Source organism: Mycteria americana, chromosome 2, assembly GCF_035582795.1.
Source record: "Mycteria americana isolate JAX WOST 10 ecotype Jacksonville Zoo and Gardens chromosome 2, USCA_MyAme_1.0, whole genome shotgun sequence".
In the NCBI taxonomy this organism is placed as follows: Eukaryota; Metazoa; Chordata; class Aves; order Ciconiiformes; family Ciconiidae; genus Mycteria; species Mycteria americana.
Genome location: NC_134366.1, coordinates 472,577 through 496,688, shown reverse-complemented (window position 1 = coordinate 496,688; position 24,112 = coordinate 472,577). Strand labels below are relative to the sequence as shown.

Here is a 24,112-nt window from a genome sequence, read left to right as displayed (position 1 = left end):
GCACCCCACGGCACGGCCCCCCCCCCCCCAGCTCCGGGGCGCAGTCGCCGCTGGGCACGGCCCGTCTGTAAACCTTTATTTGCCGCGGCGGCTCGGCGCGGCCGGTGCCCGGGGCAGGGCACCGCGAGGGGCAGAGGCCCAGGCAGGCGGCAGGCGCGGGCACGGCACCGGCCCCGGGAAGGAGCAGCGCGGGCGCCCCGTGCCCCCCCATAAATATAGCACCTGGCGCGGCCGGCGGCACCCCCGGCCCCGCGCCGCAGCGGGGCCACCGGCAAGGCCACGCGCCCGAGCCGGGGGCCCACGCGGGCAGGGCCAGCCGGACCACCCTGTGCCCTGGCCCCCGGGCAGCAGCCCGGTCCCAGCCAGCGCCTCCTGGCAGCTCTCCCGGCACCGTGCCCGGCAGCGCCGGGAGCTCTCGGCACGCCCAGGACCCTGCGGAGGAAAGGGGTCTGTCAGCAGCACCCCCGGCAGCGGGGACGCCGGCCAGACAGCCCCGGTGGGGGTCCAGCCCCATCGCCCCATCCCGCCCCAGCCCCGGTGGTCGCCGGCCCGCGCCCTCACCCACCGGAGCCGAGGCCGGCTAGCCCGTCATCTCCTCTTCCTCTTCGTCTTTCTCCTCCTCTTCCTCGGCCCAGCCACCCAGCGGCATCTCCCGGTGCTGAGCCTGCGAAGCCCTGGCAGCCGAGCCTGGGGGGGGGGGGGGGAGGTGTCAGAGCCGCCCTGCAGCCCCTGCCTGGGGTCCCGGCCCTCGGGACCCCCCCGGCTGCCCCATCGCTGGGCTTGGCCCGCAGGGGTCGGGGGCCAGCACGAGTCCCTGGTTGCCCGGGACCCCCCCAGGGTGCTCACCTGCGGTCACAGAGGGCGGCTTGGGTGCCCCCGCGGCCACCCACACCCCCACGGCCTGGGGCCCGGGGCCCTGCTGCTGCTGCTGGTGGAGCTGGAAGGGTGGGAGAGGAGGTCAGAGCCCCCTGTCACGGTGGTCAGAGCCCCCCATCACAGTGGTCAGAGCCCCCCCGTCACGGTGGTCAGAGCCCCCCGTCACAGCGGTCAGAGCCCCCCGTCATGGCAAGCTGCCGCACCGTGGGGCGGCGGGGGGGGGGGGGCGGTGGCAGGGTGGGGGGCTCCCAGCGCTGGACACTGCTCCCTGCTCCCGAAGGGGTGGCAGAAGGGGGGACGTGGCTGTGGTGACGCCGGCCGCGGTGCCTCGCCCCCAACTCCCGGTCTGGCAGCAGCCGAGGGGTCCCCGGGCAAGCCCAGGGCGGGGAGGGGGGGGTCACACACCGGAGCAGGGAGCGCAGGGCCCAGCCTGGCACGGGACCGGGGACGAAGGCCCGGGGACCGGGGACCAGAGACCGGGGACAAGGGACTGGGGACCAGTGCCAGGGCCAGGCAAGACCGGTGGGCAGGGGGACGTGTGGGCAGGGGGCCGGGGGCCGCGTGGCCGGGGCGGGGGGCCGCACCTCGTGCAGGTAGATGGCGTGGAGGCTCATCTCGGCCGAGGCCACCTCGGAGAGCAGCGCCGAGCGGCTCAGGCTGCGCAGCCGCGACTCGCTCAGGAGCAGGCTGCGGGCAGAGCCGGTGAGCACCCCCCGGCACGCGGGGCCCTGCCACGACACCCCCTCCCCGCCGCGACGCCCCCTCCCCGCGCCCCCTCCGTCGCCGCCCCCCGGCCCCCCCCGGCCCCCCCCCCCCCCCCCCGTCGGCAGGACCTCTCCTCGGGCAGCGGGCGGTCACTGTGGCAGCCGGGGCTGTCGGCGGAGGGGCCGCGTGCCCGCCCGGGCAGGGGGGACGCCAGGGAGGCCAGGACGCTGGCGGCGGCGCTGGCGGTGCTGCAGGGCTGGGCGAAGCGCCGGTCCCGGGACACCAGCCCGCTGGCCGAGAGGATGGGCCGGGCCAGGACGCTGGCCAGCAAGCCGTCCGGCTGCGGAGACACGCGTCAGGGCGGCCCCGGGCCGGAGACCCCCGGACACCCCCCCACCCCCCCGGCCCCACCCCGCTCACCGCCGCCGCCGAGTCGTCGGAGAAGAGGGAAGCTCCCAGCGGCCCCTCGGCCAGGATGCGCCGGGCAGGCGGCGCGGCGGCCGCGTCCTGCTGCACCTTCTCCTTCAGGTGGCTGAGGAAGAGCTCGCTCGGCGGCGGCGGCTGCCAGCGCGGGTTGGTGATGGCGAAGTGCATCAGCGACAGCTCCGTCTTCCCGTTCTCTGCTTGCTGGTACACGGAGGCCTCCGTCTGCCCGGCCGACAGCCACTGCGGGGCGGGGGCGTGAGCGGGGCCGCGCCCGGGACCCCCCCACACCCCCGGACCGGCCCCACCGGGACCCCCCCCCCCCCCCACACACACACCTGGGGATTGCCGTGGTTGCGGACGTCGAGCTGGGCGAAGGAGCAGATGTCACCCACCCCCACCACCTCCACCGTGAAGTTGCGGAAGAAGTCGACGATGTCCAGGGCGCGGGTGGGCAGGGCGAAGATGAGGATGAGGGGGGTGAGGATGGGGCTCAGCAGCTCCTCCAGGATGAAGACCTGCGGGCGGCGAGGGGCGTCAGGAGGGGTGGGGGGGTCCCGCCGCCCGCCCGGCTCTGCCCGCGCTCACCGCCTTGTACTGGAAGAGCTGCGCCATCTCGCTGCGCGTCTCCGACCGGCTGGCGTTGCCCTGCCAGTGGTCCGGCATGTAGTGGACGTGGGCCAGGACGCGCTGCAGCAGCTGCTCCGGGCACCACACCGTGTGCTCGTCGGGGATGAAGGACCTGCGGGCGGGGGGGCAGGCGTCCCACCTCCCGCTCGGCCACCCTGCCGCCCCGCCGTGCCCGCCGACGGCCCGGCCCGGCCCGGCGCACCCACCTGGCCAGGGTGACCACCAGCCCCAGCACCGTGATGGCGGTGAGGATGTGCTGCACCGTCAGCACGTCCTCGTCGTAGACGGTCAGGACGATGAGCACGGCCAGGATGGAGCCGGCGAAGAAGCCGACGTTCTTGGCCAGCACGGTGAGCAGCGGGCTGGTGAAGGAGTTCATGTACTTGGTGGCCGGCTTGTAGCCGCGGCTCAGCCGCGCCTGCAGCTCGTGGTTGAGCTCGTTGAAGTGGCGCAGGTAGTGGCGGCCGTAGAGGGACCAGCGGCGGGCGCCCAGGCTGCCCGGCTCCCGCTTGATCACCTCGGCGTAGCTGAAGAAGGCGTAGAGGAGCTGCCAGACCAGCACGCAGGGGCAGAGCAGCAGGTTGGCCAGCCCCAGCAGCACCATGGCACGCGCCAGGCGCCGGGCCAGCTCCCGCCGGGCGCCCGCCCGCTTGCACTGCGGCCGCAGGCTCCACTTGTTCTGGAAGAGGGAGCCGGGGCCCCAGAAGAGGAGCAGCTCCAGGTTGTACTTGAGGCCCTGGGTGAGGAAGACGACGGGGCCCAGCAGCGGCAAGTGGAAGCGGACGGGCAGCAGCGACTTGTTGACCATGGCCACCGTGTAGTTCTTGAAGCGCAGGATGCGGTGGTAGATGTCCAGCTCCGTCAGCTCCCTCTTGTGCACGCACATCTGCTGCCGGCGCTGCAGCGAGATCAGCCGCGCCTGCACCTCCTGCCAGCTGTAGTTGCACAGCCCCTCCTGCACCAACGACACGCCAATCTATGCCGGCACGGCACGGCACGGCACGGCTCGGCTCGGCACGGCAACGGCACGGCCGGCCCCCGCCCCGCCAGCCCCCTCCCCGTGGCCCCGCTCACCGAGGGGATGTTGAGGGCTTTGATGTAGAAGGTGCGGATCTCCCAGTAGCTGAGCAGGCTGCAGAGCACCTTCACCAGCCGGTACAGCCAGAAGACGGCCGCCATCACCAGCAGGAAGATGATCCAGCCGCTGGCCCGGATCCTGGCAGGGGACGCGTGTCAGGCGGGGCGCCGGGACCCCCGCGCGGCCCTGCCGGCGGCTCCCGGCCCCCTCCTCACCTCTGGGCGCACTGCGGGGCGGGCAGGACGGCGTCGGGCAGCGTCACCTTGCTGCGGTCGGGGGCCGCCCCCCCGGCATGGCTGTGGTTGAGCGGCCGGTTGGCGAAGAGGACGTCGTACTCCACGCAGCACAGCAGGAAGGTGGTGAAGGTGACGACGAACAGGAACTGCCTGGGGGTGGCAGGGGATCAGCACGGCCCCTCGTACCGCGGCCGCCCGGCGTGGCTCGGCACAGAGCGGCGCGGCACGGCACGGCCCGGCGGGCACGGGTGGGCGTCCCGCCGGCACTTACACCAGCTCGAAGAGGTCGGAGAGCATCATGCAGGCGAAGCCATTCTTTTGGTGGAAGTGGTAGATGTTGGGGGTGCGTTAAGGAGCATGTGCCCGCGGTGCCGGACCCTCCCGTCCCCCCTCGGCACCGGGGTCCCCCCACCCCCCCGCCGCAGCGCTGGCCGCGGGCAGGGCTGGGCAGCAGCCAGGCAGGGGCCCTGCAAGGATATCTTGGTGAAGAAATTATCCAGGTTCTTGATGTGGTGCCAGGAGTCTGGCGAGGAGAGAAAAACAGCGGGGGCTGAGCAGGGGCCGTGGCACGGCCCGCCCCGGCCCCCCGCGCCCCCCACCCCGGGGGCACCCCCGCCCTGTGACCAGCCGGGGGGGGCCGTGGGGCGGCCGGTGCCCCCACCCCACACACGGCAGGGCTGGGCCTGCCCCCCCCCGCCCACCCCCCCGCCCCCTGGTCGAGTCCCCCAGCCCGTGCCCCACCGGGGGGGCCACGACCCCAGACCACCCGCCGTGACCCCCCAGGGCAGCGCCTGCCCCCCCCCAGCAGCCCGGAGCTGCCCCCCGGCAGGGTCCGGACCCCCGCTACCTTGCAGCCCCTCGGTGACGTGCACCAGCAGCTCCTCCTCGCCGGGGGGTGAGTCCTCCTCGAAGTCCTCCAGTCGCCGGTACTCCCCCTGCCCCGCCATCGCCCGCCGCAGCGCCTGCCGGGGACGCCCGTCGGCACCCGCCGCCGCGGCCCAGGGACCCCCGCCCGGCACGGACCCTGGCAGCGGGGGTGCCCGGCGGGGACGGAGCCCCCTCCCAGCCCCATGGGCTGCGGGGCAGCCAGCGCCCAGCCGTGGGGCACGGGGATGCCGTGCCAAGCCGGGCCAAGCCGGGCTGAGCTGTCTGCCCCGCGGCCGGGAGCCGGAAATGCCGGCGAGGTCACGCAGCGCGGCCCGCGTGCCCCGAATTCGGGTGGCCTGAGCTGGCCTCCCGCACCGCAGCCGCGGTCACGGCCCCGGGCAGGGCCACGCCGCGCACGCCGCCCGTCCCGTCTCACCGGCTGGATCACCGCCAGCGCCCGGCCGTGCCCTCCCCGCGGGGCCAGAGCTCCCCGGGGAAGAGACCCCTGCCCAGCCCGGCAGAGACCCCTGCTTCGCCCTGTGTCCGCCCCTCGGGCCGTGCTGCGCTGCCCCCCCCAGTCCAACTGGAGTGGACCCCTGCCCCCATGGAGCCCCCTCCCCACAGACCCCCATCCCCATGGAGCCCCCTCCCCACGGACCCCCGTCCCCATGGAGCCCCCTCCCCATGGAGCCCCATCAGCATGGATCACCCTCCCCATGGACCCCTGTCCCCACAGACCCCCTGTCCCCACCGACCCCCATCCCCATGGACCCCCGTCCGCATGGAGCCCCCTCCCCACAGACCCCGTTCCCAAGGACACCCTCCCCATGGACCCCCATCAGTATGGATCACCCTCCCCATGGACCCCCGTCCCCGCAGACCCCCTGTCCCCACAGACCCCCACCCCCCTGACCCCCGTCCCCACCGAGCCATGGGGCAGCGAGCAGCCCAGGGCCAGGGCAGCAGCCGGGGCGCAGGACCGAGCTCCTGAGCCCCAGGGGCCTCTTAATGCCCCGGGGACCCCCGGCCCCGGGGGAGAACAGGGCCCCATCCCCTTGGGGACAGGGACGGACCCCTGGGCCCTGGGGCAGGAGGGATCCCAAACCCGCAGGACAGGACCCCCAGTCCCTTGGGGCAACACAGGACCCCAGTTCCCTTGGGGCAGTTTGGGACCCCCAACCCCTTGCAGCAGGATGGGACCCCCACCCCCCTGGAGAAGGGCAGCACCCCCGGCCCCTGGGGAAGGAGGGGACCCCTGGACCCTTGGGGCAGGATGGGACCCTCAGCCCCTTGGGGAAGCACAGGACCCCCACTGCCCTCGGGCAGGATGGGACCCCTGAACTCTCAGGGCAGGACAGGACCCCCCTCCCCTCAGGGCAGGATGGGACCCCCACCCCCTTGGGGCAGGACGGAACCCCTAGACCCTGGGGCAGGATGAGACCCCCACCCCCTTGGGGCAGGACAAGACCCCCTCCCCTTGGCACAGGACGGGACCCCCCTCCCCTCAGGGCAGGATGGGACCCCCACCCCCTGGGGCAGGACAGGACCCCCCCGGCCGGCCCCTGCTGCCCTCCCCTTACCGCCGCCGGCCGGTGCTCCCACAGCCCCGCACGCCACCAGCGTCCCCTCCCGTGGCCAGTGCCAGTGCCCGGCCGGGCCAGCAGCCGCAGGTGATGCCGTCCGGCCCCACCCTGCCACGGCACTGCCGGGGCCTGACTCACGGCACCGGGGCCGGTGCGGCGAGGCCGTGGGCACCAGGGAGCCCCGGGCCCCGGGGCGGTGATTCAGCAGGAGAGACGCGGCCGCAGCCGGCAGAGACCCGGGCGCAGCTGGACGCGCCGTCCCTGCGCTGACCCCCGTCCTTGTGCAACTCCCCATTGGGGACAGAGCCACCGTGTCCCCCGGGATCGGGTGTCCCCGGCCATCGCCCGCTGGTGACGCCGGCACGGCCCTTCCCCCACGTGCCCCGCACCGGGCGGCCAAAAATACCCGCGGGGCTGGGGCACCCGAAAATAGCCCGGGCGGCGTAAACAGCGGGAGGGGCCGAGGGCCGGCGAGGGGACCCCCGTGCTGGGGCAGGGCAGCCCGGGACCCCCCCCGACACGCTGGTCCCCTGCACGCCCCAGGGAACACGGGCACCCGTGGGGACAGACCGGCCCCCCAGGGACACGCACCCTGGCAAGGGCCCCGGTGACCCCTGCGAGGGCCCGCACGCCCCAGCGTCCCCACGGTGGCACGTGTGCCCGCGCAGGGACCCCGTGACCCCGCAGGGACACACGCACCTCGGTGAGGACGCAGGCACCCCGACGGGGACACAGCGTGATGGCCCCGCGGTGACGCGCACCCCGCAGCGACGCGTACCCCAGTAGCACCGTGGTGACACACGCCCCGCAGAGACACGGCCACCCCGTGGGGACGCTCCCGTGGGGACAGCCCCACGGACACGGACAGACACGGGCACCTCGATGGCCCACGTTGTCACCTGGACGCCATGGGCCCACGCGCACCCCGCGGGGACACAGGCACCCCGATGACCCCGTGGGGACAGGCGTGGGGACAGGCGTGGGGACACATCTGCCCCGTGCGAGCACCGGCAGCCGGTGCCCCCGCGTCCCCCGGCCGGGCCAGGCGCGGGTGTGGGGGGTCCCACACGCAGCGTCCCCGCGGCGGCCGGGCCGGGGGACCCCGGGAAGGAGCGGGGTGACCCTGCGCTGGGGGGGGTCCGGGGCACCGCGACCCCTCGGGGCCGCGCTGGGGTGGCCGCTCCCGTGTCCCCGTCCCCGGTGCCCCCCGGTGCCCCCCGCCGTCCCCGTCCCCGCTCACCTCTTGGCTCGGCGCTGGCGCGGTCCCCGCGGGGCCGGTGTCCCCGCCGCCGGGCTCTCACCTGGCTCCGCACCGGCACCGGGACCGGGACCGGGACCGGGTCCCGCCGCCGGGCATGGTCGCAGCGGCACCGGCACCGGCACCGGCACCGGCACCGGGGGGGCGGGCGGGGGTCTCGGGGGGTCCCGCGCCGTGGGGAGCGGGGTCCGAGCGCGGGTGAGGCGGCCCCGGTGCGGGGCCCGGTGCGGGGGCCGGGGGTGCGGGGTCCCGCGTCCCGGCGCGGGGCCCGGGCGGCAGCGAGGGCCCCGGGGTGCCGGAGCAGGCCGCGGGCACGGACGGGGCTGCGGGGCCCGGGGGGGGGCGGCGCGGCGCGGGGCCCTGGGGCCCGGTGCGGGGCCGGCGCGGGTCGGGGCCGGCGCAGGGCCCGGGCCGCGGTGCCGGGGCTCCGCCCGCCGCCGCCGGTGCCGCCCCTGCCCGCCCCGGTGCCGCCCCGCGGGGCGGCCGCGCTCGGCCGGGCTCGGCGGGCCGCCATGCTGCTGCTGCTGCGGGCGCTCGGCGCCCGGGCCGGGCTCCGCTCCGTCCCCGCCGCGCTGCGGCCGCCCCCCGCCCCGGGGCGCAGGTACCGCGGGTCCGGGCGGGGTCCTGCGGGCGGGGGGCGAGGGGGGTCCCCGGGGGGGGGAGCCCAACTCCGGGGTCCTCTGGGGTGGGGGCAGCCCGGACCCTCCGGTCCCTGGGGGGACGGGGGGAGCCGGGGGTCCTGGGCCCCTGGAGGGGGGCAGCCGGGGGTCCTGGGTCCCTGGGGGGACGGGGGGAGCCGGGGGTCCTGGGCCCCTGGAGGCGGGCAGCCGGGGGTCCTGGGTCCCTGGGGGGGGCGGCGGGGGGAGCCGGGGGTCCTGGGCCCCTGGAGGGGCGGGGGGGCGGCGGGGGGAGCCGGAGGTCCTGGGTCCCTGGAGGGGGGGAGCCCGGACTCTGGGGTCCCCGGGAGCCAGGGGGTGGGGGGTGCCGGGGGTGCAGGGGCACTTGGGCACCTCGGGGCAGCGGGGCTGGGATCGGGGTGGGGGCGGTGGGATCCCAAACGCTGGTATGGGGGCGGCTGGGGGGACCGGGGAGAGAGCGGAGGGAGCTGGGTGCTGGTGCGCAGCCGGGGGCAGTGCGGGAGCGGGGACACCGGGAGCGCCAGGAGGGGGACGGGGTGTCCCCTGCCCCGGGGCAGCCCAGGGCGGCATGGGGAGGCTGGCCGTGCCTGGGGGGGGACAGCCCTCGCGGGTCCCCCCGCGTCCCCGGGGCTGGCCTCCGGCTCAGGCGCCCCGCGCCCACCCCTCTCCCCAGTTTCAGGTATGGGGGGGGGCGCCTGGGGCTGGCCGGCCCCCCTCGCCCGCTCCCCGGCCCCGCACCCCCAGCCCTGCGCTGCCTGCTCCTGGCCGGCCCGGCTGCCGGCTGCGTGGCACTCGGCTTGCTGGGCACGGCCGCGCGCTGCCAGGAGGCCGCCGTCCCCACCGTCCCCACCGTCCCCGTCCCCCCCGAGCCTGCGCAGCCCCGGCCGGAGCCCGCCTTCGACTGGCCGGCGTTCTGGACCTTCCTGCGCCCCCAGCTCCTGGCCCTCTCGGCGGCTGTGGTGGTGAGCAGGGGCGGGTGGGCGGCTGCGGTCCCCCTCGTCCCCGCCGTCCCCGTGCCGCGGCGTGACGCCCGCCGTCCCCGCAGCTGGCGCTGGGCGCAGCCCTGCTCAACGTCCACATCCCGGTGCTGCTGGGGCAGCTGGTGAACGTGGTGGCCCGCTGCGCCCGCGGCCACATCGCCGGCTACCTGCAGGAGGCCCGGCGCCCGGCCCTGCGCCTGCTCGCCGTCTACTGCCTGCAGGTGGGCACCAGCACCCCGAGCCGGGCGGGGGGTCCCGGGGGGATGCCCCCGCCCCGCACCCCTCCTGAGCCCCTCTGCTCCGCAGGGGCTGCTGACCTTCGGGTACATCGCGCTGCTGGCGCGGGTCGGGGAGCAGGTGGCGGGCAGCATGCGCAAGGCGCTCTTCGTCTCCCTGCTCCGGTAAAACGCCCCGCGGGGCAGCGGGGGGTGCGGGGATGGGGTGTGGGGGTCCCCCAGCCCACCGCCGCTCCGCCTGGCAGGCAGGACGTGGCGTTCTTCGACGCCAACCGGACGGGGCAGCTGGTGAACCGGCTGACGGCCGACATCCAGGAGTTCAAGTCCTCCTTCAAGCTGGCCATCTCCCAGGTGAGGCCCGCGGCCGGCAGCACCGGACCCCCTCGGCCGCCACCAGCCCCCAGCACCCACCCCTGCCCGCCCCCCCCAGGGCCTGCGCAGCGGCACCCAGACGGCGGGCTGCTTCGTCTCGCTCTACCTGCTCTCGCCCAAGCTGACCGGCCTCCTGCTCGTGGCGCTGCCCGCGCTGGTGGGCGCCGGGGCCCTCATCGGCACCGTCCTCCGCAGCCTCTCACGCCGGGCGCAGGAGCAGGTAACGCCACGCTCGCCACCCCCACCCCCCCCCAGCCCTGCCACCCCACCAAGGGACCCCGCCGTTCCCCCGGGGCCGGAGCAGGGGCTGTCCCGCACCGGCCTCCCTCCCCGTCCCTGTCCCTGCAGGTGGCCAAGGCCACCGGGGTGGCCGACGAGGTGCTGGGAAACATCCGGACCGTGCGTGCCTTCGCCATGGAGGACCGGCAGGCGGGGTAAGGGGGCGGCGGGGGCTCTCGCCCGGCGGGGGCGGCGGGGGGCCGGGGGGCGTCAGCGCCGTCCCTGCCCGCAGGCTGTACCGCGCCGAGGTGGACCGCGCCGGCTGGCTGAACGAGCGGCTGGGGCTGGGCATCGCCGCCTTCCAGGGGCTCTCCAACCTGGCGCTCAACGGTGAGTGGGCGCCGCAGGGCAGGACCCGGCGGTGCCACGGGGCAGGACCCCGCGGTGCCGGGGTGCCCCGGGTCCCACCCACGCCCCACGCCCCACAGGCATCGTCCTGGGGACCATCTTCGTGGGCGGCTCCCTGATGGCCGGCGACGAGCTCTCGCCGGGCGACCTCATGTCCTTCCTGGTGGCCTCGCAGACGGTGCAAAGGTCAGGGCAGGGCCTGGCGCGGCACCTCCTCCGGCACCCCCGGCACCCCCGGCGTGCCGCAGCCTGCGCGGGGCGCGGCCCTGAGCTCGGTCTCTCCCCTCGTGCCCCGGCAGGTCCATGGCCAACATCTCCATCCTGCTTGGGCAGGTAGGTGGGGGGGGGCTCCCGCCGGCCCCCCGGGGCCGGGGTCCGGGGGTCCGGGGGGGCCAGGGCGTGCTCCTGCCGCCGTCCCCGCAGGTGGTGCGAGGTCTGAGCGCCGGCGCCCGCGTCTTCGAGTTGCTGACACTGGAGCCCAGCGTGGCGCTGCGGGGGGGGGCCTCCATCCCCGGACACTCCCTGCTCGGCCGCATCTGCTTCCACCGCGTCTCCTTCAGGTGAGCCGCCCCAGGCCCCCCCGAGCCGCCTCCCCCCAGCCCCCCGAGCCGCCCTGCAGGCCGGGGGGCCGGCACCGTGCTGCCGCAGCCCCCCCGCTCCTCTCCCCGCAGCTACCCCACCCGCCCCGGCTACCCGGTTCTGCGGGACTTCAGCCTCACCCTGCCCCCCTGCAAGACGGTGGCCATCGTGGGACCGTCCGGAGGAGGTACCGGCCCAGCCGCTGGCTCCCCCGGCCCCCCCAGCCCTCCCACACCCCCAGGGCAGGCACCCCATGGCCAGCGCTCCCTGGGGATGCCAGCTCGGCCCCTTGCCGGTCCCCGGGCGCATCCTCCTGTGCCCCAGTGCTCTGCCCAGTGGGCTCCAGGGACTGGGAACCGGCCCCTGCGCCTCCTGCCCGCCCAGCGGCTCTCTGCGAGGCCGGGGCTCACAGCCGGGGCCGGGGGGGCACGGGGGTGTGCGGCCGTGCCGTGCCACAGGGCCGAGGGCTCCCCTCCGCAGGGAAGTCGACGGTGGCGGCGCTGCTGGAGCGGTTCTACGAGCCCACGCAGGGCACCATCACCCTGGACGGCCACGACATCTCCTCCCTGGACCCCTCCTGGCTGCGCGGGCAGGTCATCGGCTTCATCAGCCAGGTTCGGGGCTGCCGTGGGGCGTGGGGCTGCCGTGGGGCTGCCGTGGGGCGCTTCCCCCAGGCGCTGGGTGGGAACCGCCTGGGCCCGCGCTGTCCCCAGGGGAGGGGAGGGAGGTGGCCCCGTCCGGGGCTCGGTGCTGAGGGGCCGGACGCTGCCCCAGGAGCCGGTGCTCTTCGGAACAACCATCATGGAGAACATCCGCTTCGGGAAGCCGGGAGCCTCCGACGCAGAGGTGTACGCCGCGGCCCAGCTCGCCAACGCTGATGGCTTCATCCGCAGCTTCCCCGAGGGCTACGACACCGTCGTGGGTACGCGCCGGGCTCCGGCCGGGCTGCGCACCACGGAGTGGGGCGTGGCGGGGGGCCGAGCCCGGCGGCAGCGTGGGACGTGGTGGGGGTGGGAGGCGGCCGGTGCCCCCGAACCGGCCCAGCCGCCCCGTGGGACAGATGGACGAGCACGAGACCCTGGCTGCCGGTCACTGCTGGCGCGAGGCTGTGCCGGGAGGGAGCCGCGGCTGTGCCAGGCTCCCCGCAGGAAGGACGCGGTTCGGTGCCGGCGTTCCTGGGGGGTTCCCTGGCTCCGGTGCGGGAGGCGGCGTGGGAGCACGGCCGCGGCCCTCCGCTCCCGTCCTCGGGGCGCGGGTCTCTCCCCGTCCGGGGGTCGCCGGGGCCGGGGCGGCACCGGCACCCCTGCGGTTGTCCCCGCCAGGCGAGCGCGGCGCGGCGCTCTCGGGGGGTCAGAAGCAGCGCATCGCCATCGCCCGGGCGCTGCTGAAGGACCCCGCCGTCCTCATCCTGGACGAGGCCACGAGCGCGCTGGACGCCCAGTCGGAGAAGGCGGTGCAGGAGGCCCTGGACCGCGCGGCCTCGGGCCGCACGGTGCTGCTCATCGCCCACCGCCTCAGCACCATCCGGGGGGCCGACCTCATCGTGGTGCTGGCGCGGGGCCGGGTGGCCGAGGTGGGCAGCGCCGGGGGGGGGGGCTGCGGGCAGGAGCGGGCGGGGGGCGGCAGCCACGAGGGTGACACCGTCTCCGCCACCCCCGCAGGCAGGGATCCACGAGGAGCTGCTGCGGCGGGGGGGCCTCTACGCCGAGCTCATCCGCCGGCAGACCCAGGACCGGACCTGAGCGTGGGGCAGGCCCGGGGGGGGGGCTCCCGGGCTGCCGCCCCCTGCTGCTCCCCAATAAAGCGGGGCTGGAAGGCGGCTGCAGGGGTTCCGCTGCTTGGGGCGGTGCTGCGGGGGGGGCCCGAGCCGGGACCGGACCGGGCCGGGGGGGGGGGGGGGGGCGGGGAGCGGGTCCGGTGCTCGGCGTCCGGCCCTGCCGCGGAGGGGGGCGGAGCCGCGGAGGGGGGCGGAGCCGCGGAGGGGGGCGGAGCCGCGGAGGGGGGCGGAGCCGCGGAGGGGGGCGGAGCCGCGGAGGGGGGCGGAGCCGCGGAGGGTGACGTTTGGCTTGGGGGCGGGGCGGGCGGGGCTGACCCCGCCTCTCCCTGCCTGCGCATCCCCGGGACGGGCAGCTGCCTGCGGGACGGCTGGGGGGGCTCTGGCTCTGCGGCCCACGGGGGTGGCAGTGTCCTGCGTGGAGGGGGGGACCCCTGCGTCGCCCCCCCGGGGTGGGGTTCCCTGTGTCACCCCCTGGGGTGGGGGGGTCCCCTGTGTCACCCCCCCCGGCCTGGGGACCCCTGCGTTGCCCCCCAGGGTAGGGGGGACCCTTGTGTCGCCTCCCGGGGTGGGGGACCTCTGCGTCCCCCCCTGGGATGGGGGGACCCCTGTGTGACCCCCCCGGGCTGGGAGGGTCCCCTGCGTCCCCCTCCAGGGCGGGGGACCCCTGCATCTTCCCCCGGGGTGGGAGGCCTCTGCGTCGCCCCTCGGGGTAGGGGGACCGCTGTGTGCCCCCCCGGGGTGGGGGGGCCCCTGCATCACCCCTGGGGTGGGGACCCCTCTGTGATCCCCCCCGGGGTGGGGGGCCCCTGCGTCATCCCTCGGAGTGGAGGGACCCCCTGTGTCGCCCCCCGGGGTGGGGGTCTCCTGTGGGCCCCCCCAGGGCAGGGGTCCCCGGGCCGCCCCGGGGAAGGGGAGCGGGTGGCTCCGTGCCGGCCCTGCTGTGCCGGTCTCCATCTCGGTGTCACTCGCTGCGTGTCCCCTGTCCCGGGGCCCACCGCGGCGGGGCCGGGGGGTCACGGCCCGAGGGGGGATCCCGCGGGGACCCCCCCGGCCCTGCTGCCTGCCGAGCCCCCGCCCCGGGGCTCTCTGCCCTCCCCCGGCCCCGCCGCTGCCCCGGGGAGGGGGCCCCGGGCCGGGCCCGGCTCTGCGGCCGCCGGTGCGGGATCCCAGCGCGGCCCCGGGGGGTCCTGTCCTGCAGCCCCCGCCCGGGCAGGGCCCCCCCGCGCCGGGCCCGGGGGGAGCCGGGGGGGGCGGCAGGGAGGGGAGCGGGGCTGCGGCGGGGCCGCCCCCGGCCCTGCCCGGCCCCTCGGCTCCGCGCCCCCCGCCCGTGCTCGCCGGGAGGCGGCGGGTGGAGCCGCGGAGGGGCGGGGGCGGGGGCGGCCGCAGACCGGCAGCGGCAGCGGCTGCGCCGCGGCGGCGGCAGCGGGAGCGGAGCGGGGCCGGGGCCGGGGCCGGGGCCGGGGCTGCGCTGGCCGGCGGCTCCGCGGCACCGGCCGGGCGGCACCGGCAGCGCGGGGGGCGAGCGGCCGGTCCTGCCCTGCCTGCCCTGCCTGCCTAGCCCTGCCTTCCCTGCCCTCCCTGCCCTCCCTGCCTGCCCTCTCCTCCCTGCCCTGCCCGCCCTGCCTCTCCCTGCCTGCCCCCCTGAGCCCGGCGCGGCGATGGGCCGGGGGCGGCCGGGGGGCTGAGGGCGGCGGGGAGCGCGGGGGCCCGGCGGCAGGATGAGGGCGGGCTCGGAGGGCAGCGGGGAGGGCGAGGGGCTCTCCAGCCTGCGGGCCTTTGCCCACAGCTCCTCGCTGCACGGCATCAGCCACGTCTTCGCCTACGGGGCCGTGTCGCTGCGCCGCGTGCTGTGGGGAGCCTTCTTCCTGGGCTCGCTGGGGCTGCTGCTGCTGGTCTGCGCCGAGCGCGTCGCCTACTTCCTCACCTACCCCCACGTCACCAAGCTGGACGAGGTGGCTGCCCACAACCTCACCTTCCCGGCCATCACCATCTGCAACCTCAACGAATTCCGCTTCTCCAAGATCACCCGCAACGACATGTACCACGTGGGCGAGCTGCTGGCGCTGCTCAACGACCGCTACGAGATCAGCAACCCGCAGCTGGCCGAGCCCCACGTCCTGGCCGCCCTGCGCGACAAGGCCAACTTCAAGAACTTCAAGGCGAAGCCCTTCAGCATGGCCGAGTTCTACAACCGCACCGGCCACGACCTGGCCGACATGCTGCTGCAGTGCTCCTTCCGCGGCGCCAACTGCACCGCCCACAACTTCACCGTGGTGAGTGCCGGCCTTGGGCCACGTGCAGGTGCCCGGACGTAGGAGAGGGTGCCGCCAGGGATGGGGTGGCCGCGCAGCCCCGGGGGCCGCGGGCAGCTGCGGGCGTCCCACCGGGGTCGGGCACCGGCGTGCCGGGGCTGCTGCGGCACCCGTGGGTGAGCCTCTTGTCCCGACCCGCAGCCGTCCCGCCGGTGCATCCCACCGCCCGCAGCGTGTCAGCCCGTGCCCGCCATCCCAGGTGCTGCAGCAGGCTGGGTGCCAGCCCGGGGTGCCCCCGCCCCACGCTCGCCGCAGGGGTGCCAGGCGGCTGGGAACGGCGTCCCGGCTCGAGCCGTGCTGTGCCGGGGGCCCTGCGCCAGGCCGGGCGGCTCTGCCTGCGTGCGGCCGCTCGGGCACAGGACGCTCACGGGTGCGGGACGCTCACGGGTGCGGGACGCTCACGGGTACGGCCCATGGCCCCGCTCCCCCCGCACCGGCCCCAGATGCCGCCCAGGCACCTGCAGCAGCAGCCGCTTCCCCCGGGCTGCGTTTGCACACAGGCCCCCACGCCCGCGCCTCCTCCACGCAGCCTCTCCCGGTGCGGGCAGGGGCACCCTGTGCCGGAGCCGTCCCCCTGCCGCCCGTGGGCACCCGGCCCCGGAGCTGCCCCCAGCACCCCCCGCTGCGCCTGGGGCTGCGCCCGCTCTGCTCCCGGCCCGGGGAATGGCCGGTGCCCGTGTGCTCCCGCCACACCTGCCGTGCCCCGGCAGCGTGCCAGCAGGGCCGCACGGGGCCGAGCTGTGGCCCCCGGGCTGTGGGCTCAGCCCCGGGTGACGTGCAGGGTGCGGGCAGCTGCCGGAGCGTGGCAGGGGGGAAGCAGGGCTGCCACGTCCCTGCGCAGATGTGGGCTGCTGTGGGCAGCGGGGCAGCTGCGGGAGGAGGTGCCCTCCCTGCCCCACGCAGCCCCGGGTGGGCACAGGGACCCCCGGCAAACCTTGGCCGTGGGCAGCCTGCGTCGGGTCCTGTGAGACCGGCTGGGGGCAAGCGCCTGCCCGGGAGGGACGGGCAGGGGCGATGGCACGGGCAGAGCGGGCAGGGGCAGGGGCAGGGCTGGTGGCATGGGGCAGGACGGGCAGGGCGACGGCACGGGCAGCGTGGGTGCGTTCTCGGTGCTGCGGCAGCGCCGGGGAAGCAGCGTGCCGTCAGAGCTGGGCCGCCCGTGCCCGCCGTGCGTGGCTCTGCTCAGTCCCCATCGCCAACACCGTGGGCTCGGCCGCTCTATCACAACAGCAATTACCGTCAGCTTAAGACTCTTAGTGTGCAAAATTAATTTTCCTTGGGAGCTCGGTTGGACAGAATCCCATCTGGCAGCTCCACGCCCCCTGCGCCCTTTGCCGGAGCAGCTCTGCCGGTGCCCCTGCGGCAGGGCAGGCGGCGGCGGCGGCGGCAGCCCCCGGGGTGGAGGGCTGGGACCTGCAGCGGGAGGCTTGAGGGTCCCCAGGGCAGGACCCCAGGCGGCACGCGCCGCGCGGCGGCGGCTCGCTGCGGCCTGGAAGCCGATGCCTCTCCGGGCAGCGTGGCCGAGCCGCCAGGCCCGGGCGTGCCGCTGGCGTGCGGGACTGGTGCCTGCCGCGGGGGCGCGTGGGCGCCCGTCTCCGTTCCTGGGCTGAGGGTCTTAGGGGTGCCTGCGTGCTGCGCTGCGCTGGTCCCACTGCCCCCGGGCTCGTGGATGCCGCCGGGAGCGTCGGGCTCTGCCCACGTGTGCCGCACGACAGCCCCGCTGCCGCCTCGTCTCCGACCGGCGGCGAGAAACTTCTGCCCGGGCAGCCGCAGCCCCCCGGCACACGCAGCCCCCCACGGGGCCGGCCCTGTCCCCGGGGTCCCCGGGCACGTGGCGAGTGTCCAAAGCAAGGGCCACCCGGGCTGGCTCTGTGCCCCCCCCCCCCCGTTGCCTCCCCCTGGGGCCGGCAGGGGTGGGGGGTGCTCGGGGCCAGCACGGCCCCGGGGTGCGGGGCCGGGGGGTCCCTGGGGTGCGGGGCCGGGGCTGCCCCGTGGTGGGTCACCCCTGCGTGGGGACCGGGGGGGCTGGCGGCGCCGGGGCCGTGTCCCCATCCCGGCCCCCCCCCGTCCCCGTCCCCCAGCGCAGCCCCGTGCCGGGCAGCCGTTGCCATGGCAGCCGCCCCCCCCTTCCTCCTTGGGCAGTGTGTTGCCATGGCAACAGCTCCCCTCTTTGGGAGCAGCCCGTTGCCATAGCAGCGCCCCCCCCTCCCCCCGGGGGGCAAGGCAGGGGGACACCATGGGGGGGACACACCCCATCACCCCATAGCGGGGAGACCCCCCGGGCCACCGCCCCGCTCCGGCCCTCGGGTCAGTGACGGAGCGGGGGGCTGTGGCTGCAGCCCCCCCACCCCTCGCCCTGCGCCTGGGGCGGCCCCTCCGTGGGGCAGGGGACCACGGGCCCCCCAGGGTCAGGGTCACGCTGGGGGCTCTGGGCAGGGTCTCTGTGCCGGGGGGTCCGGGGGCCCTGGCTGTGGGTGCCGGTCCCCGGGGGCTCTGGGGTCCTGGTGGGGATGACGGCCAAGCCCCGGTCCCCGTCACCGCCCTGGCTCGCACCCTCCCTGCCCACGTGTCCCCACGCAGCCCCACATGTCCCCCTGCAGCCCCCCGGAGCCGTGCTGAAACCCCATCCTCCGGCAGAGCCCCGGCAGAGCCGCGGCAGAGCCGGGCAGGATGGGCCGCCATGGCCACCGAGCCGCTGGGACCGGCCACGGGGACGCAGGGGGCGGCCGGCCCGGCCGCCTTCGCCCGCTCCCGCACGCTGCACGGGCTGGGCCGCGTCTTCGCGCCCGCGGCGCCGGTGCCACGCCGCCCGCTCTGGGCCGGCGCCTGCCTGGCCTCGCCGGGCGCCTTCCTGCTGCAGGCCGGGGAGCGGGTCCGGCGCTACGCCGCGTACCCCCGCGTCACCGTGCTGGACGAGGCGGGGAGCCGCGTCCTTGTCTTCCCCGCCGTCACCCTCTGCAACTGCAACCGCGTCCGGCGCTCTCAGCTCACCCCCAACGACCCGTTCTGGCTGGCGGTGGGGCTGTGGACTTGCACCGCTACCGGTGGGCGCCGGGGCCGCCCCCCGACCTGGACGGCTTCTTCCCCAGCAAGAGCTACGGCCTGGGCGCCTTCTACCAGCGCGCCGGGCACCCCATCCACGAGACGCCGCTTCCGCGGCCGGGACCGCGGCCCCGAGAACTTCACTGCCGTGAGTGCCAGCGCCACGGCCACGGCCACGGCCGGCTCTGCCCCGGCAGGACCCACAGCAGCCCCAGCCGCATCCCCGGCTGGCTCTGCCCTGGGCAGGGCTCGGGCAGGACCCCCAGGGCTGAGCAGGTTTTGGGGCCATGGGGTGCAGGCTGTGGGGTGATGGGCTGTGTACGCTCTGCGGGGCCATGGGGTGCGCAGGCTGTGGGGGGTCAGCTGTGGGGAGATGGGGTGCGCAGGCTGTGGGGTGGTCGGCTGTGGGGAGATGGGGTGTGCAGGCTGTGGGGCAATGGTGGGGCGGGGGCACGGCGCCTGCCCGCCCCGCTGTCCCCCGGCCCCAGGCACTCGGTGAAGCTCCCACCGTGCTGCCCCGGGGCGGCTCCTCTCGCCCACCCTGCGCCCTCTCCCCACAGGAGAGCCGGACCCAGGGCCGTGGGGAGGGCGTGGGAAGCGGCTGTGGGGCAGCGGGGGCGAGGGTGCCGTGGGGGGGCGGGGGCAGGCGGTCTGTGCTCGCTACGAAGCGGCTGCGGAGCTCGGTGGGGGCTTTCTCCGTGCTGGGGGGCTGCAGGAAGAGGTGGGCCAGCCCCAGGCGGGGGGGCCGTGGGCGCCTTCGCAGGGGTCAGGGTCCGTCCCTCTGCCGAGGTGACCGCTGGGGCCCGGTGCCGCAGACACGGGGCGGGGGTCCCACAGGGCTGTCGGGACCCAGCACAGCCGAGAGGACACCACGCTGGGGCAGGGACAGCAGCAGCCCCATGGCCCCATCCGCAGCCCCACACTGGTCCCAAAGGGGAAGGGATGGATGCACCGGCCCCTTCCCCGTGCACAGACTGATGGGGCGCTGGGATCCTGCACTGGGTCCTGTGGGGTGCTGGGATCCTGCACTGGGGTAGTGTGGGGTGCTGGGATCCTGCACTGGGGCCACTGGGATCTTGCACTGGGTCCTGTGGGGTGCTGGGATCCTGCACTGGGTCCTGTGGGGCACTGGGATCCTGCACTGGGGCAGTGTGGGGTGCTGGGATCCTGCACTGGGTCCTGTGGGGCGCTGGGATCCTGCACTGGGGCCACTGGGATCCTGCACTGGGTCCTGTGGGGCGCTGGGATCCTGCACCGGGGCCGTGTGGGGTCCCTGGGCGCTGCCCCCCAGCCCTGCTCGGTGGGTGCAGGGCAGGCGGGGGCCCCGCTCCTGTCCCCCCGCTCCTGTCCCCCAGCCCCCACGCGCCGACGTCCGGCGGGCGGCCCCGCGGCGGGCGCTGAGGGTCCTGGCCTGTCCCCGCAGATCTTCACCCGCCTCGGCAAGTGCTACACCTTCAACTCGGGGGGGCCGGGCCGGGAGGTGCTGACCACGCTGCAGGGCGGCGCGGGGAACGGCCTGGAGCTGATGCTCAACGTCCAGCAAGAGGAATACCTGCCCGTCTGGGGGGACACGGGTGAGGGCCCCCCCACAGCCCTGCCCGCGGCGCGGCTGCCGCCCCGCGCCCCCGACGCCCTCCCTGCCTTGCAGACGAGACCTCCTACGAGGCGGGGGTGAAGGTGCAGATCCACAGCCAGGAGGAGCCCCCCTTCATCGACCAGCTGGGCTTTGGCGTGGCACCCGGCTTCCAGACCTTCGTGTCCTGCCAGCAGCAGCGGGTATCCGGCCGCAGTGCCCGGGCGGCACGTGGACGGGGCTGCGGGGCTGCGGGGACGCAGGGCCGTCCCGTGCCGAGCCGTCGCCGCACGGCAGGTACCGCGCCGCCGGCGCAGCAGCCCTGCCACCGCGACGGCCGGGGGCACCGCGGCGTGGCGTGGGGCAGCCCCACGCCGGGACCACTCCGTCCCACCGCAGGCTGCCAGCAGCGACCCCCCAGCCTCCTGCCGAACAGACTGTTGGCAGGGGCGGCATCCAGCTCGCGCAGCCAGACACCTAAATTTAGGTGTCTCGAGTGGGTGTCTTCATGTGTGCTGGCGCTCGCGGCGCAGGGAGCACGGCGGCGGTGGGAGCGTGGCCCTCGGCACCCGTGGGCGCCCTGCCGGGCCCCACCGCGCCCTCGCCAAGCGCGGTCCCCGTGCTGGCCGCGGCACGGCCTCGCGCTGCCCTGCTGGGTGCTGCCCGCCTCGGGGAGCGCGGGGGTCCACGCTGACCCCCGGTCGCGTCTGGCTCCCGCCCGCTCCCAGCCGGTGCCGCGTGCCGGCTCTCGCCCGGCCCCTTCCCTCCCGCTGCTGCGCTGGCCGAGGGCGATGCCGGCCCCGACGCCCGTCCTCGTGCCCGGCGAGGAGGGGCAGGGGTGGGAGCAGGGGGCTCCGGCGTGGCGTGACCCCCCAGCACCGGCTGCGTGGGGCGAGCTCCGCCTGAGGACAGGGCAGCACGGTGCGCTGGGGGGTGAGCGGCACGGGCCGGGGACGCTGGGGACGCCGTGTTTTCCTTAGCCCGCGGCCGGCAGCTGGTGTACCTGCCCCCGCCCTGGGGGGACTGCAAGGCCACCCCCATCGAGTCCGACTTCTTCACCAACTACAGCATCACCGCCTGCCGCCTGGACTGCGAGACCCGCTACCTGGCTGAGAACTGCAACTGCCGCATGGTGCACATGCCGGGTGAGCTGGGGACGGGGACAGGGATGGGGGGCGGCTGCCACGGGGCCGGGGCGGCGGCGAGACCCTCCTGCCCCTGCGGCTGCTGCCTCCCCCCCGCAGGCAACGCCAACGTCTGCACCCCGGAGCAGTACAAGGAGTGCGCCGACCCCGCGCTGGGTACGTACCGGGGGCAGCTCCCCCCCGTCGCCCCGGCCCCGCTGCCTCTGGCGTCCGCGGCCCAGTCCAGGGTCACGCCCCAGGGACTGCCATCCCCGGACCCCCCCAGAGTCACCCCCGGGACCCCCAGCTCTGTCACTGTGAACATGGCGCTGGTGTCCCCGTGCCTTCATCGGGGGGGTGTGTGTGTGTGTCACTGCTGTCCCTGCCTGCTCAGACCGCAGACGTGCGGGTCCGGGCTCCTCCCTCGTGCGCTGCCGGCACTGCCACGACTGTGGCACGCTCGTCCCATGCCATCGGCACCTGCCACCGCCGGGCTTTGGCTGGGGCCCAGGCTCCGTCCTCGGAGCAGCCCAATCCCCAGCGCGGGTCATGGCCACGCGGTCCCCATGGTCCCCATCCCACCCACGCCCCCCCTCCCCCAGACTTCCTGGTGAAGAAGGACAGCGAGTACTGCGCCTGCCGCACGCCCTGCGCCATGGTGCGCTACGGCAAAGAGCTCTCCATGGTGAAGATCCCCAGCAAGGCCTCCGCCAGGTACCTGGCCAAGAAGTTCAACAAGACGGAGCAGTACATCGCGTGAGTGCCGCCACCGCGCTGACCCCCCGCCCCGCCAGCGCACGGCACGGCGTGACGGTGTGACATGGCACGGCACGGGCACACGGCATCCCCCAGCATATGTGAACTGGCACGGCACAGGACGGCATGGCACGGCACGGCACTGACTCCCCTGTGCAAATCTGCCCCAGCACAGGGAAAACCACACAGCAGAGCATGGCACAGTATGGCACGGCACAGCATGGCACAGTACGGCATGGCATAGCACAGCACGGCACAGCACGGCACGGCACGGCACGGCACGGCACAGTACATCCTTGTGCCACCCCAGCACAGGGCAGACCCCTCCGCCCCATCCCACCGGCACACTGCGGCGCAGCACAGCCCCCCCCGGCCCCCCCCGGCTGGGGATGCCGCCTGACGGCTCATCCATCCATCCTGGGCCCGTCTGTCCCCTCCCCAGGGACAACGTGCTGGTGCTGGACATTTTCTTTGAGGCCCTGAACTACGAGATGATCGAGCAGAAGAAGGCGTACGAGGTGGCAGGGCTGCTGGGTGAGTGCCCGGGGGGCCGGGGGGGGGGGCCGGGGGACGACGACAGCCCCCTCTAATGCCGCCCTCCTGCCCAGGTGACATCGGGGGGCAGATGGGGCTCTTCATCGGCGCCAGCCTCCTCACCATCCTGGAGATCTTCGACTACCTGTACGAGGTGAGCGCCCGGCCGGCCCCCCGGCCCCCCGCGCTGCCCTGCGGCCGGGGGGTGCTCGGGGGCTGCGGCCGGGGGCTCTGACCCGTCTCCCCCAGGTGTTCCGGGACAAACTCCTCAGCTTCTACAAGGAGAAGAAGAGGACCCCTCGGAGCGACGGCAGCACCCTGGTAACCCCCCCCGCAGCCCCCCGCAGCTCAGCCCCCCCGGCCCTGCCCCCCCGGGGGCTGCACACCCCCCCCGCCCCCAGCACCCCCCCCAGTCTCCCCGGGCCGCGACCCGGCCGCCCCGTCCCCCCTCCCCTGGCACAGCCGGCAAGGGGGGGCCTCGCACCTCATCCCACCCATCTGCTGCTCGGCCTCATCCCGCCCCGGGACCGGCACCGTCTCCCGCTTGGACCCCGCGCGCTCATTCGCTCCTCTCTGTCCGCCCGTCCGTCCGCCCGTCCGCCCGGCGCCCCCGCCGCCTGCCAGGAGCATCCAGCGGTCCCGGGCAGCCCCGCTGTCCCGCTCCCTCCGGGGCCCAGGTAGAGATCCTGGGGGACGCGGGGGGGGGGGGGGGGGGGTGCAGCGCCCACCGAGCCCCCGCCCCGGCGGCGCTGGCACGGGGGTCGCGGGGGTCCCCGGCCGGGGCGCAGCGAGGGGCGAGGAGGCGGCGGCCCGGCGCCGCGCGGGGGGGGCTGCGACCCCCGGGCAGGGACCCCCCCCCCCCCCCGTTCCCCTGCAGGCAGGCCACGGGGGCCCGCATCCCCCCCCTCCATCCCAGGCTTTTCGTGGCATCATCCCCGGAGCCGGTGCGGGGGGGCCGCTCCCCCGCCGGCCCCGCTCCCATCCTCATGCATCGCTCCCCGGCCCCCCGGCCCCGGCCCCCCCTGCCCCTGCCCCCCCTCCCTCCCGCCCCCCCCCCCCCGCCCGGACGCTGGGACAGGAGGCGGCCCCGCTCCCGGGGGGGCGGGGTTGTCGCTACCCGGGGTCGGGGGGACCGGGACAGCCTGGCTCCGCGGCGGGTGCGCGCTGGGCCCCCCCAGGGCAGAGCTGGGGCAGCCCGAGGGGCGCGGGGGGGGGGGGCACAGCCCCCGCCACGGCCGGGCGCGGGGGGGGTGGGGGGGGGGGCAAGGACGGCGGCTGCAGCACGGCCGGGGCACGGGGAGCGGCCGCCCGGAGACCCCGGCCCCCCCCAACAGCCCCCCCCGCCCCCCCAGAGCGCCCGTCGCCCCCTGCGCTGCCGCACGGACGGTGTCGGCCTCGCCCCGAACGTGCTACCTCGTCACCCGGCTCTAGGCGCCTTCCAGGAGTTCGCCTGCTGAGGGCCCGGCCCCGCGCCCCGGCCGGGCCGGGGGGACACCGGGGGGGGCCGCCGGCAGCGGGCCCGGGCGCCGCCGCCGCTCTGCCCCGCCGGCACCGGGGGGCCCCGCTCTGGGCTCCCCCCTCCCCCCGGGGGGAGGGGGGGGGGCGGCGGGGGGCAGGGGGTGGCGGGGGCTCCCCCCCCCCCCCGGCCCCGCTCCCGCGTACCTGCATGCGCTGCTTGCGCCCGCGCCCCTCCCCGCTGCGCTGTCCGTGCAACGCCCGCTCGCTGCGGCCCCCCGCCCCATTAAAGACCCTGCCCCAGGCCCCGACTCCTGTGCTGCCGGGGGGGGGGGGCACGGGGGGCACGGGGACAGGGGCCGTGCAGAGCGGGGCAGGCCCGCGCCGGGGGGGCCGGTACGCGGCAGCGGGGGGGTCCCCGGCGCCCCGGGAAGGAGGAGGCGGGCGCTGG

General features: G+C 76.7%; 3 protein-coding genes across 6 annotated transcripts; 2 read left to right on the top strand and 1 right to left on the bottom strand.

Moving 5' to 3' along the window:
- Window positions 1–61: 61 nt before the first annotated feature.
- Window positions 62–8,002, bottom strand: ATG9B (autophagy related 9B). The gene is made up of 15 exons (XM_075492107.1): window positions 7,639–8,002; window positions 4,796–4,910; window positions 4,428–4,471; window positions 4,220–4,284; window positions 3,928–4,098; window positions 3,709–3,850; window positions 2,841–3,589; window positions 2,593–2,746; window positions 2,343–2,522; window positions 2,002–2,247; window positions 1,710–1,921; window positions 1,461–1,563; window positions 847–937; window positions 566–687; window positions 62–432 (listed from the first exon to the last, which is right to left on the bottom strand). The coding sequence occupies exons 2-14, from the start codon at window positions 4,893–4,895 to the stop codon at window positions 581–583; spliced, it is 2,364 nt and encodes a 787-aa protein (XP_075348222.1). The 5' UTR covers window positions 4,896–4,910; window positions 7,639–8,002; the 3' UTR covers window positions 62–432; window positions 566–580.
- Window positions 8,003–8,124: 122 nt separating this feature from the next.
- On the top strand, window positions 8,125–12,907 carry ABCB8 (ATP binding cassette subfamily B member 8). 3 transcript variants are annotated; one of them, XM_075492110.1, is made up of 16 exons: window positions 8,125–8,257; window positions 8,968–9,256; window positions 9,340–9,495; window positions 9,581–9,675; window positions 9,756–9,861; window positions 9,941–10,102; window positions 10,231–10,316; window positions 10,394–10,491; window positions 10,590–10,695; window positions 10,809–10,842; window positions 10,933–11,069; window positions 11,181–11,275; window positions 11,569–11,702; window positions 11,863–12,010; window positions 12,411–12,661; window positions 12,750–12,907. In XM_075492110.1, the coding sequence occupies exons 1-16, from the start codon at window positions 8,169–8,171 to the stop codon at window positions 12,828–12,830; spliced, it is 2,067 nt and encodes a 688-aa protein (XP_075348225.1). In that variant the 5' UTR covers window positions 8,125–8,168; the 3' UTR covers window positions 12,831–12,907. The 3 variants fall into 3 exon arrangements, with proteins under 3 accessions (XP_075348225.1, XP_075348227.1, XP_075348226.1); XM_075492112.1 differs by lacking the exon at window positions 12,411–12,661 and having other exon boundaries at window positions 11,802–12,010; XM_075492111.1 differs by lacking the exon at window positions 12,750–12,907 and having other exon boundaries at window positions 11,802–12,010; window positions 12,411–12,552.
- Window positions 12,908–14,434: 1,527 nt separating this feature from the next.
- On the top strand, window positions 14,435–23,700 carry ASIC3 (acid sensing ion channel subunit 3). Of its 2 annotated transcripts, XM_075492129.1 has the most exons (11): window positions 14,435–15,138; window positions 19,643–19,793; window positions 19,868–19,995; window positions 20,787–20,937; window positions 21,037–21,093; window positions 21,519–21,672; window positions 22,115–22,206; window positions 22,281–22,360; window positions 22,456–22,527; window positions 22,831–22,883; window positions 23,559–23,700. In XM_075492129.1, the coding sequence occupies exons 1-11, from the start codon at window positions 14,584–14,586 to the stop codon at window positions 23,635–23,637; spliced, it is 1,572 nt and encodes a 523-aa protein (XP_075348244.1). In that variant the 5' UTR covers window positions 14,435–14,583; the 3' UTR covers window positions 23,638–23,700. The 2 variants fall into 2 exon arrangements, with proteins under 2 accessions (XP_075348244.1, XP_075348245.1); XM_075492130.1 differs by lacking the exon at window positions 22,831–22,883.
- Window positions 23,701–24,112: the final 412 nt, after the last annotated feature.